The 13,602-nt window shown below is 39.7% G+C and overlaps 1 protein-coding gene across 1 annotated transcript; it reads right to left on the reverse strand.

Annotated features, from left to right (window-relative positions):
- Nucleotides 1-673: 673 nt before the first annotated feature.
- Nucleotides 674-3,629, reverse strand: LOC145051756 (uncharacterized). The gene is made up of 6 exons (XM_078999577.1): nucleotides 2,728-3,629; nucleotides 2,384-2,637; nucleotides 1,976-2,302; nucleotides 1,831-1,914; nucleotides 1,557-1,751; nucleotides 674-1,369 (listed from the first exon to the last, which is right to left on the reverse strand). The coding sequence occupies exons 1-6, from the start codon at nucleotides 2,852-2,854 to the stop codon at nucleotides 1,256-1,258; spliced, it is 1,101 nt and encodes a 366-aa protein (XP_078855703.1). The 5' UTR covers nucleotides 2,855-3,629; the 3' UTR covers nucleotides 674-1,255.
- Between the last annotated feature and the right edge of the window lie 9,973 nt (nucleotides 3,630-13,602).

Genomic DNA, 13,602 nt, shown 5'->3' on the forward strand with positions numbered 1-13,602 from the left:
GAATCTTGTTGATCTTTGAACATGTGTCATGTGTACCACTTACACACATAAAACTCAAGCATGAAAGCAATTGGCAAATATTTATTATTATTTTCGTAAGATACGTTTTTTATTCTAGTAGTTTTGAATTTAATAATAAGAGTGATTATTAAACGAAGGTTTTTGATATTATATTAAGACAAATAAATAGTTCATACCAAAAGGCTTTTTAGCCATCGGTATTTGGTGTTGTCTTACTTTTTGTGATAAGGGTTCAAGTGTCGTCGTTGATATAGATAGAATTAAAGAGTAGTGCTAGGAATAGATTAAATTTTCCGTTCAAAAAGAATAATAAATAATTAAATGGTTTCTATTTTTATTTTTTTTAGAATTTGAGTTTTAATTGTTGTTTTTTAACGGTTCTAACAATTTCAATTTTTATCGTTGTTGGTTCATCTTGTTTTTATTTTATTACAAATTTGATCTAAAATTACTATATAACCTTTTCATTTTTTTTTCTTTCCATTTTCTTTATTAATTTTGAATTAAAAAGAAAAGAAAATTAAAAGCATTAACCCCTACACCACGATTCACAACTTTGTCATCGCCCCTTTTACATTTTCCAACACCGATGAAACCTAGAAACCTTCGGCAACCACTTGCCCTTGTTCTTCAACAAATCCCGATTCACCACAAGGAAAAAGGCCATTACCGGCGACAAAAGTCGCCGGTAAAACTCCCAAAAGTCGCCGGTAATGATAATAGCGGCGACGCGTCGCCGGTAATAAGTCGCCGCTACTGCCTCGTCGCTATTGATCAGCTTGTCGCCGGTAATGATAATAGTCGCCGCTATTAGTATGTCGCCGCTAATGAGTATTGTCGCCGCTAATAATGTTGTCGCCGGGAATGACGTTTGTCGCCGGTAAAAGTGTCGCCGGCAAAAGTGTCGCCGGTAATGAGCTCTGTCGCCGGTAAAAGCGTCGCCGGTAATTGTTTTTCAATTTTTTTTAAAAAAAAATGATTTTCGTTGCCGGTGATAATATCGCAGGTAAAAGTGTCGCCGGTAATAACAATATTCGATTAAATATCAAAACCAATAGTATCGACGCTAATTACAAAACAAACATCCTATTAAATATCAAACATAATAGTGTCAAACAAACATCCAAAATACAATTAAATATCAAAAGTCATACTATCCGAGTAGCAAAACAACAAAATTTTTACAATCTACCAAGTAGCAAAACGAGACAACATATGCAAATAAAACCCATTCTTACATACCCTCATCGTCGTTCCCATCGTTCCCTTGATTATTTTGGGATTGAAAAAACGAATAAAGCTCATCCCTACATGCCGGGTCGGCGAGCATTGCACGAAGATTTTCCAACTACATAATTAATAACAATATATATAAACTTATAAGTTAGATTGTCAAACATAAACAAAAACTATCAAAATACATTGTTATTTTTAAAGTAAGATAGAAAACCAAATTACCAAACTTTTTAGCAAATAATCACCAAACTACCAAATCAACATGCATTTTACGATGCTAAAGTAGATTGCTATTTTACCTGTGATGGTTGTGATGGTGGTTGTGATGGTTGCGAAGGCTGTGGAATCGTCGGGAGACCAGAAGGTTTGCGGCCAATGCCTCTAATGTGGCCACGTCGCTCTCCTAATACTTTCTCGAACGTAGCTCTTTCTTGAGTTGGCGTAAACTCACTTTCACCATGAGTTTGTTCTAGCAGCTCTTCAACTAACCGATTCTGTAACTCCCAAAAGTGAGTAACAATTAAGTATAAATAAACATTTAAATATATGATAAAATTATAATTAAATACTTACATATTGTTGTTCCGATTCAGCAGTAACAAATACACCATTCTTATCGGTATGAGCTTTGCGAAATGTTTCCACTCTCTTAAGGTTCTGTTTAAGTTTAAAAATTAGATTATATTTTAAATAAATAATTACATGTATCGTACGGTACCTTCTTATAGCAAGTACTGCTATACGAGCTCGAACCCCCACGATTCACAATTGTTTGCTTTTCACGGATTTTTTTGTTCCTTTCTGAAGCAATTTTGTGTTCGTCAGTTTGAAAATACTCAACTGTCTTCTCCCAGTTATCAACAAGCATACCATCCGGAGGATTTGCCAATGCTCTCGGGATATCTTCATACCCTCCGACCATCTTGAAATATTCTTTAGCGTCGGCTTTACGCTCTCGAAAACCTCTTAACAAGGCTGCTTGAAAACTCTCTGTCAATAAAGTAGCTTGTGCATCCTGGTACATTTGATTGAGATCAAACTTTGTCTACAATAAAAAAAAAAAAAAAAAGTTAACCAAGAAACAATTATAGTTAAACCTATAAAATATATTTAAATAAATAATTACCGCTAAATGTTGTAATACAGTGTCCTTTATATCAGGGGAAACTCTTTTCCAACTCCATTTGTCGAAAGGGACCATCTGCCACATTGTTTTCCCAACTTCTCGGGAAAACATGTCTCCCGCCTCTCCTACGGGATTAAATGTGATATCCCTATCAAATTGCATGGGTATTGGTTTCCCCTGGTTCTGCAAGATTGCTTTTTCAAGCTTTATATTTTTTGCTTTTCCTCGAGCTTTCCTTCGGGCACGTCCCTCAACTACAAATGTAATTAAAAATTATTAGAAACGACATTTAATTTATGATAATTGAACAAAAATAGTAAATAAAAATTCATGATAAGACTTACCGTCCAGCTCGTGCTGGCCAGGACCTCTACCACCTGGGAAAGGTGGGTCCTCAGCTCCGTCTCCCCCATGTCCACGACCCATGACAGCAGCCATGGTAAACATAAACAACAGCCACACTCTCATCATTTCCTGAAAAATTATAAGATATACAAATACAATTTTTATTATAGATACACATTACATAGAAATAAACATTTAGATAGGAATAAACATTTAGATAGGAATAAACATTTCCATTTAAACTAGAAATCCAAATACAGTTCATATTACAAACACATATTACAAATACATATTACATAAGAACTATTCTAATCAGAATCTTCCTCATATCCTTCAGTGTCTTCTTCGGTATCATAGTCAGAATCGGTGTCATCGTAATCAGTATCGCAATCAGAAACATCATTGACTCTACCAGTTGGCGGAGGAACTTCAGATGCACTTTCTACATCAACAATGACTCTAGGAATGTTTTGAAAGTACATGCTGAAATCGATAAAAAGCGGAGCATCGGATGAAGAGATATTTTGAAGTACATCGACATCGTCTACATTTTCGTGTGAGACATTGTCAACATTTTGAACAAGGTCATCGTTCGATGGTAGATCCCAAATACTTCGATGATTAACATGCTCGACAACACACCGATGGTTATTGTTTGGCTCTCTGATGTAGAACACTTGTTTGGCTTGTGACGCATATATGAGTTGATCATCTTTGTATGCTTCGCGTCGTGTGTCGATACTGGTGAAACTATCACTAGAAATAACTCCTGTTCGAGTATCAAACCACTTGCAACGAAATAGTACAGTTGAATAATCATGTGTATACCTCAACTCTATAATCTCTTCTAACTGGCCATAATACTTCTCGCCTTTCTCACCCACCGCTAAAACCCCAGAGTTTTGTGTTGTACGTTGTGTGTCATGACTAAGTACCATAAACCTAACACCATTGACTATGCATGCGGTGTAAGAATAGGCATTCATTTCACATATAAATACAACTTGAAGCTATACAACTAATTGCAATTAAATAACCACAAACAAAAAATTGAATAACTTGCTTCTAATCCAAAACAATACCACCAAAAACAAAAATATGAACAATTTATTATCATTCAATCACTATATAAAGCTACAAATCAAAATTCATACAAAATAAAAAAGAAATCATAAAAAAAAAACTTACCTTTCTTCAACAAATGGAGGCACCTACAAATTGATCCCAAAGCTTTAACCACTTGCTTGGAACAATGCTTCTAATCCAAAACAACACCACCAAAAACAAAGAACGTGAGCAATTTATTATCATTCATACAACACAAAAATGAAATCATCAAAATAAACTTACCTTTCTTCAAGAAATTGATCCCAAAACTTTAACCACACCTAGGGACACTTGCTTGGAACAATGAGGGGAGAAATTTGCTTGAAAGAAGCTGATTGAAGAAGAAAATCGGAAATATGGTGAAGGAACTCGAAGCAAACAGAAAGGGAAATGAAGAGGAACTGTAATCTGCGTGCGTTTTTTTTTTATCTGCGATCATCAATAGCGGCGACACTATTAGCGGCGACGCGAGGATCAATACCGGCGACAATTGTTAATAGCGGCGACAAACTGGAGGGAAGGGTACCGCGTCATTTTTATCAGACAATTAGCGGCGACTTTTTTAGGGTTTTAGCGGCGACATGCGTGTCGCCGGTATTAGGTTAAACCGGATAAGGCACCCCACCCGTTGGATTGGCTATCTCATCGAACGGTTGAGATGCAATGTAGGGGGAAAGTGCGGATTCGGGTGTCAACCCTTTAGCGGCGACACTATTAGCGGCGACTAGTGGCTTTACCGGCGACTCTAGCTAGAGTCGCCGGTAAAGCCATTAGTCGCCGCTAATAGTGTCGCCGCTAAAGGATATATTTCTTGTAGTGATTGTAAAAGCCATACATAACCATTAAACCAAAATATCTAAATCATTTGAGGAATAACAACAATAACAAAAAAACCTTGAAAATGGGAGATGATATTTTCACTCCTCTATTTTATCCATCCACTTATAAAAAAATTAATTTTTCTTTTATGCCCTTTTTTTAGTTGACAAATATATAAAAAGAAAGAATAATGTTTAATTAATAAGAACATATAAAAGGATAGAAAAATGAATTTTTAATTGTTAATTTCAGTAATTGTGACCAAAAAGTTATCAAATTGCGTTTCTTTCTTCTTTATTTTTGTTTTCTTATTTATTTTTGTTTCTTTTTAATTTATCAATTGTATTATTTAACATTTTAAAATTTTGATGTTTAAACTCATCTATTACTATTATTTTGAATTTACCCATACAGTACTATAGAAGATAGTACTATAGAAGATGTTGCCAACAAAAAAGATTCAAACCAATTCTTATCACAATAAAATGTTCAAACCAATGCATATCAAATTCACAAAACAATTGTTCAAAACATACTAAAAAAAAAGTTTGACGGCAAAGAAGCATTCACCTACACCAATTACATTTCATCACCTGAAAATGTATTAAATTTAATCAAAATTCTTGTAATCATAGAAGTAACAAATTATTTCTTACTTAAAAGACCACATATTTTAAGACGACTCACTAAGCTAATTCATCAAATTTATTGGCGTCATCACGTAAATAAAAAATTTAACACTAACAATTTGATATAAAACATTGAGCAATAACAATTTAATTCAAAACTTTTAAAATAAAACAAATAACTTCCATTCAAAACAGTGATATCATGCCAACTTAAAGATCAATCTATCGTAGCATCGTAACATCATGTATGTAGTAGGAAAAAAAAGAGATTTCATGAGACTTCCATCCATGTTGCATGTTGAATTTTACCCATTCACGTTTAAAAAAAATGATCTGGTGTTTAGTGAATGCTATGACAAACTAACCCATACATGGACCTTGTCCTATTAAGAAAAAATCTAATACCTTCTGAGCCCGATTGAAACTATAAAATCAACATTCGAAATAAAAATAATAAACTCATGAAATCAACAAATCAGTGGAATCAAAGAACCTGGTGATGACTAACACCTCGTTCCCGAGTTTAACAAAAGAAAAGAAGAGAAGAGAAAAGAAAGTCCCGAGAGAAAAGAAGAGAAAGGAAAGGAAAACAAAATTTTCTTTTGTGTTCCCGTTGGAGAGAAGTGGAAGGAAAATGAATCATTTTGTTCTTTCTTTCCAAATCCTCCCAAATCGGAAGGAAAGTTAGGAGAGAAAGTAATCATCTTATTTCCCTCCACTTCCCTCCTTTAATGAAACTCGGGAACACTAATTTCACTTATTTTCTTCTCATTTCCACCCATTTCCTTTCCTTTCTCTCGTTAAGTTGAACTCGGGAACGGGGTGTAAGGAAGCGACAATCATGAACGAAGAAGAAGCAACGGCCACCGGCGAATGACGAGAAGCAGTGGTGGTTCTTGAACGATGGCTAGGAAAAAGAATCAGGTTACGTCGTTTGGAAAGAAGGATAAAAAAACATGTCGAAGGATAAAGTCAACGTTAATTCCTTTGATATTCTTTAAATATTATCTCTCTTCATATTTTTGTTAACTAAATTGAGGGGCATAAAAGGAAAATACAATTTGATTAAGTGGAAGTATAAAAAATACCATGTGAAAATATCAGCTCCCCTTGAAAATTGGAGAGGACCTACGTCATTCAATCTCATATCCACATCCAACAAAATCATATTTGGGCTATATATAATTCGTGAACTTCATCGATCGAGTATATAAACTTCAAAATAAAAAATATTTCAAACACAAACACATAGTTTACACATATAAAACCCCTTTCAATCAAATATTTCAGACATAAACACATAGTTTACACACCTCTCACCGAGATATTTCTTTAACCCATTCATCCATTCATCTGCCTTATCCTCGAATTCTTCAGTCACATCCAAATAATTGAGTCAATAGAATATCCTACAACATAGCTTTTGTGCTGTAATACCCCGTTTTCCGTTTAATTATTTAATAAAAGATTATATATATATATATATATATATATATATATATATATATATATATATATATATATATATATAAAATTAAATAAATAAGATTAATAAAAATGAAAATAATAATTAAGAAATGAGTATTTGAGGGATTTGTAATCATTTTCCAGAAGGGGGATTGAAACTGACCGCTTTGTAATTTTATAACTTGTTGGTGCAAAAGAAATTGTTTTGCAGGTAGAAACTACCATTATGGAAAACTTTGGGGGCTAAACTACAAATACAATTTTAAGCCCATATTCTTGGAGGAATTGAGGCCTTAATCGGTCCCCTCTCACCAAATATGTCTAACTCGTTAACCTTCCCTTGGTGTAGGTTGATCCTTTTTGGTTTGGACGTCTTTCGTGTATGCGATTGGTAGGACGGAAACATATCAGGAGAGGGGGAGCTAAGAGTGGGTATTGGAGATCGAGAGAAAGAACAAGGCTAGATGAAGAGATGCTACATTTAAGGGGGAAGGCTTGCTCGGTAGTAGGTAGTTCTTCAAGGTAAATATTCAATCTCTACACTTTCTCCTCTTTCTTTTGTTCGAATTTCTCCTATAAACACCACCATTACCTGCCATCGTCAACCACCACTTCCACCTTGTTGTAGTGGTGGTGCTCTTTATTTCTTACCTTGATGCCTTGTGTGACATTCCCATTTTCACAGCCAGAAAAGACCGATTTTGTTTATGCTTTGTTTGAAAATCAGAGTAACATTTTAAATAAAAGTGTTGCAGAGTTTGTCCCAAAACAAAATATGATAAAGATTTATCAAAAGCATTTCCATAGAAATGTATTTCATTAAAAAGACTCGTGATGTCATGTTCGATACAGATCATAAGCATAAACAATACAACATAGGCCTTACTACGTTATTCCGTATTTACAGGCCTAAAATCCCTTAATCTCTCATCCCAAGACATCACATCTATGCTTATGCGCCACTACCTGTAATACAAGAAACTGAGTGGGTCAGGTTTGGGAGCCTGGTGAGCACATAGGGTTTTCAACCCACAATAAATAAGTTTATTAATTTCATCAATCAACAATAACCCGATTACCCATTCCCGTTATCCTCTCTTTACGTCCCTAAACACCTATCATAAGGGACCTAGCCTAAGGATCATCATCGGGATGGACACTACTGCTAAGGGGATTCCTCAACAATAAATGTCCTTAAGGAAACCATGTAGGGGATGGAGTACACCTGGTGAGAACACAGTTCAAATAAACACGCAGTTCAAATAAACACCTATAGGTTGCGAGCCTGCTAGCGCTCCACTGGACTGTCTAGAATAGTCTGTGGTCGTCATCTATACTCCGCTAAATGACTGGATCATCAATAACATCTATAACGAGGCCTCTCATCATTTTATTTTGTCACACAGCAACTATTACATCTACCCATGTTTTACCCAACACATTTTGTAGATATAAAATTCATATACAGTTTAAATCATTTAAAACATTTATAAAATTGTTCATCCAACATAGATAGCAAGTATACACTATACAGATAATATGCACACACAGAACGTAATTTATATAAAATACTTCATATCTATGTGTAAGCTGAAAGTAACTATGCACTCACCTGAGAAGGTGGTGACTCGGCACTCGGACAGCACTTCGTTACTCTTAACACAACTTTCCTTCGGCAAAACCTAGTATCTTTACTACTAGGGTTTAGTCTAATATTCACCGAGACTAATTAATAGCCTAGCTATTATTACTATTATATAAGCGTTAAACGATACTTATATAACACATAATAATAGCCCAAGTACTTATTATAAGGTCCTAATAACATTACTATATTAAAACATAAGTTATACTAAAGATAGGTTAGGCGTAGCTCACTTACAGCGGGTTTTTCTCAAAAACCGGGCTTCGCTGGAGCAGCGTTTCTGAGCCGAAAGGCTCTTTTCTCGGGGCTTCGGGAGCCTCGGGGCTTCCTTCGGCTACTAGGGGGTTTACCTAAACTTTAGGGGGCTTAGGGAGCTTAGAGAGAGTGTGTAGAGAGTGAAAAAAGGCTTGAGAGGTGTGAAGAAATGAGAGAACCCGACACCTCTATTTATAGGGTGAAATCCTGATGGACTCGCCGAGTCGGTTCACGGACTTGCCGAGTCGGTGCCACGTGTCATCACCTGATGGCTTTTCTTGGGGAGAAAGCCTTGGCCCATATTCAGCCACGTCACCCCTTTTGCAGCAGTACCCTGCCGACTTCTAAACCCCGTAACTTTCGCATACGAGCTCCGTTTTCGACGTTCTATATATCCACGCGTAGGTAAAAACAAGATCTACAACTTTCATTTAGACTCTGTCGGCTAATTTGTAGCACCTGGTTCTTGGTATGTATTCTGTTATTAAATCTTCATTTATTTTTGCATTTTTGGCCTTGGACTCGGCGAGTCGAAGGACTGACTCGCCGAGTAGAAGCGGGATGAGGCGCGGGGATTAAGTTGCGGACTCGGCGAGTAGCCGTCGTTTGGGCAAAAACCCTAATCCAGGGGTTTGCACCCTATTTAAATGACCTTATGCCGCCTCCTTTCCCCCCTTTATGCTCCCAAACACTCCTCATAGCAAACCCTAACCGTTTTGTGAAGATCTAAGGCTTTTTGAGTGATTCTTGTGAGTTTTGATCTCAAGGAAGAAGGAAGAGCATAGAAGGATCAAGAGGGGACTGAAGGATTCGAGTTTGGTTCATCGTTTGCAGTCTTTGGAGGGTATAAAGTCAGAACCTTGCTCATTCTTTTGTTAGATCCCTCTTTGGGGTGATTTAGGGCTTTTATAAGCCAATTTTGGTGGCCAACCATGTTTGCAAACATGGTTGGGGGTTTGGGCTTCTGTATCATGTCATTTTATGAGCCACAAGTCAGATCTAGGTTGCTTTTTGCACCAAGGAAGGCCCCATGCAACAAAAGAACCATTTTAAAGCCTTTTAAGCTCTCATGTCCCATGCATGCACGTAAAGTTTGTAACTTTACGTGCTAGATCGATTTTGGGGGCCTGGATCTATCATTTGGTTAAGTGTTGTACATCAGAAATCGAAGTTCTTAGTAAGGAATGTGATAGACTCGGCGAGTCCATTCCTGGACTCGGCGTGTCCAAGGGTTTTGGTCCCATATCAGTGAGGGTCATAAGGACCAGTTGAGTGTGGAAGGGTTTTAGGAGTCCCGGGGAGTGACCCAATGTTCTGGACTAAGCAAAGTGTTATGGGAATTCATGGTACTCGGCGAGTGCATGAGCAGACTCGGCGAGTCCAAGACAATCTTCATGGAACTCGGCGAGTTGTTCATCAACTCGGCGAGTCGAGGACAGAACGTGTTCATAGGATGAAGAGTAACTCGATGAGTTGTTCATACAACTCGGCGAGTCAAGTCAGGACATGAGTATCAGTTGATGATGAACTCGACAAGTTGTTCATACAACTCGGCGAGTCGGATGTGGATTCAATCGGTATTCATTTAGAAGGAAAACTCGTCGAGTCATCGCCTAACTCGACGAGTAGAGACGGGTATGAGGTCTGATGGAAGGATAGGGACTCGGCGAGTTGGCGAGTCAACTCGGCGAGTCAGGTCAACTGGAAGTTGACTTTGACTTTGACTTTGATTTGGTCAAGGGGTAAAATGGTCATTTTACCCTAAGGGTAGATGTCAGTTTCTGACTAAGTGTTTTGTGGGAATTTTAGCCGGTGGATTTCCAGAGCAGCAGTGGCAGCAGTCAGAGGATTCCCGCACAGTTCGGCAGATACGAGGTGAGTTACCTTCCAGTAGGGGTGGGTCTAAGGCCACAATGCCGGCCCACCATTGAGGAGTACTTAGAAGATAATTGTCTTTGTGATAATTTATCTTGGTCTGGTTCGCGTTGGTTATGAGTTATATCTGTATGATATGTTACATGATAGGGATAGTTTCCCTGATAGTGGTCCTTAGGACCAAGGGGTAGGTCAGTACCCGGATATGTCTGAATGTGTGCTTATATTTTGCTATTGTATGCTAGTAGTAGGGGTGGAATAGTCCCCAGTTACCGGTTGAAAGATACCGATGATGATTACCGGTTGAAAGATGCCGATGTCGATTACCGATTGAAAGATACCGATGATGATTACCGGTTGAAAGATACCGATGGTATTGTATGGTATGTGGTATGATGGGGGAACTCACTAAGCTTTGTGTTTACGGTTTCAGTTTTTGGTTTCATGTACCTCTTCATCCAAGGGGAAGGAGCCGGCAGCGTAGCATGGCATCACACACACTCACATATGATTTCCGCACGGTGTTTTTCTGGGATTGTACTCTGATATGACATTTGTTCATGGTTGTGGGTTTCAAACATGATACTTGGTTTTGAGATGACGTGTTTATACAATATTTCCTAATGAATGTTTTATGAATTAATCAATCAAAAAATGAAATTTTTGGGCTTGAATTTTGGGATGTTACAAGTTGGTATCAGAGCCCTGGTTTGAGGGATTTGGACACACCCTCGGGGGTGTCTGGACTCAAACTAAGGGGCTAAAAGATTTTTATAATAAAATGGTTTTCTAAAAATCTAAGCGAAAGGATTTTACGAAAGACAAGGTGTGTGATGCATGCGACCGGCCGGGCTCAAGTAAGTGTTCCCCAAGATACCCATACATGTTATGTTATGCTATATGGCTTAATTCAGAATTGCATGCTAGAATACGACTAAGGATCTAGGAAGATGCCTTGTGTGCCTGATATATGATTCTGATAATCGCATGCTAGTTAGGGCTAAGGATCTAGGAGGATGCCTTATATGCCTATTGTATGAGCTATATGCTAGGGTTGTTTAGTCAGCAGTAGGATGGCCTGTATAGGTTATGCCTGATTTGGTTACTCGATGCACGAATGTTGCTTGCTTTGTGCTATCGGGGTTCTGGCTATTTCCAACTAACTAAGGAGCGGATATGTAGCAGTACCTGCAAGTTAGTTTGGGGGAAATGGTAGGGTGCTCTTGTGCAGCTGATGGCGGAGAGTAGGTCGGAGAGTGCCCTAGGGAAGCCTAGGATGAGGTTAGTGGAAAGGGGTATCAGTAAAGGGACCTGGTGAAGTTGAAGCAATCCTTGAGGAAAGCACGGGTAGATGTGGAAGGTAGTATGGGCCCATACTACTAAAAGCAGATGACCCGTACTCGAATCAAGGAGGGCCTAGACGAAATCGGGAACCTTGGGAAGTATGTTAGATCCCTCGAGTATATGAATGATCCTGACCTTTATGTGTTCATTTTTAGTATGGTGACCACACGACTTGGAGCAGGAGGTTCCGGATCATGATCAGGATCGGGCTCGGACTCGGGATCCGAGCAGGTTGATGACGGGCTACGCGAGTTCATCGCGTTTGAGATTACGAGGGGCATCCTTGAGTCGACCCCTATCATCTTCGGGTCGATCAAGGAGGGGATTGTTGAGCTGATGGAGGATCGTCTCCGATCATTCAGGAGTGATATGGCGTCTAGCCAGATGGGTACGCGCACACTATTCTTTAAGGACTTTCGTGGGAGTGGTGTGCCCGATTTCCATGGGGTGAAAGACCCCATTGCTGCTAGGAGATGGATCGCGGACATTGAGTCTGCGCAGCTGACGAGCTTCTGCCGAGAGGGGTCGAAGGTGAGATATGCAGCAGGATGCTTGCGAGACAGGGCTAGGGATTGGTGGGAGTCTGTTGGCGACTCATTAGGGGCCCCGGATGTTGAGGCTATGACTTGGTCGGATTTTGTGACCAGATTCAGGGCGGAGTTTGCGCCAGCTGTGGAGCTTCAGCGGCTGGCCAGGGAGTTTTTGGATATGAGGCAGACTACGGAGACTATGGCGGAGATCACCGCCAAGTTCTGGGAGAGGGCATTGCTGGCGCCCCAGTACGCAGGTGATGAGGATATGAGGAGGACCCGCTACCATGACATGCTACGAGCTGACATTCGGGAGCATGTTAGTTTTTCAGCTTGCCCTACCTTGGATTCCATGATTTCCAGGGCTAGGGAGAGGGAGATTGATCTGGAGCACGTCCAGAAGAGGAAGGCAATGGAGGGGCTAACGACTGGGGCTTCTGGGAAGAAGCCTAGGGGATCTGATGGTAGGCCGAAAGGCCAAGCAGGACGGGACCGTTGTGGGAAATGCGGTCGGTCACACGAGGGAGCTTGTCGCACTGGGGTGGGTTCGGGCTGCTATAAGTGTGGCAAGGTGGGGCATTTTGGCAGGGATTGTACTGCCCCCGCCCCTGCGGTACAGATGACATAACTAATTTGCTTCCATTGCAATCAGAGGGGCCACAAAAGGGCCAATTGCCCGAGATTGACAGCAGCGTCAGCAGCAGTGCCAGCGGCAGCGCCGGTCTCAGCGACGATGCAGGTTATAGATGGCCGGAAGGTCAAGACAGAGGTTCCAGTGGTCCGGAGTCGAGCATTTCAGCTGACAGTCGAGGAGGCATGCGCTGCACCCGATGTGGTGACGGGTATGATTCTTTCCCTCTGATCTTCTTTTGTTGTGATTGTGTTATTGATATGTGCTCTATTTAGGATCGTTCCATGTGAACGGCATCCCAGTTCTGGTGTTGTTTGACTCGGGCGCTACCCGATAATTTGTGTATCTTGCTCTTAGCAAGAGATTTTGCGAGTGTTCGGGCATGTTGGATTCCCTCTAGAGGTAGAGATTGCAGACGACCGTTCAGTGCGGGCATCGACGGTATTTCGAGATTGTGTGCTGAGGATATTTGAGGAGCGCTACTTGGTAGACTTGGTTCCCATTCCATTGCATGGGAACAAGGTGATTATAGGCATGGATTGGCTCAGCCCTAATGGGGCAGTGATCGACTG

The sequence above is a fragment of the Lactuca serriola genome, chromosome 5 (genome assembly GCF_051521515.1).
Source record: "Lactuca serriola cultivar US96UC23 chromosome 5, Lser_US96UC23_V15, whole genome shotgun sequence".
NCBI lineage: Eukaryota > Viridiplantae > Streptophyta > Magnoliopsida > Asterales > Asteraceae > Lactuca > Lactuca serriola.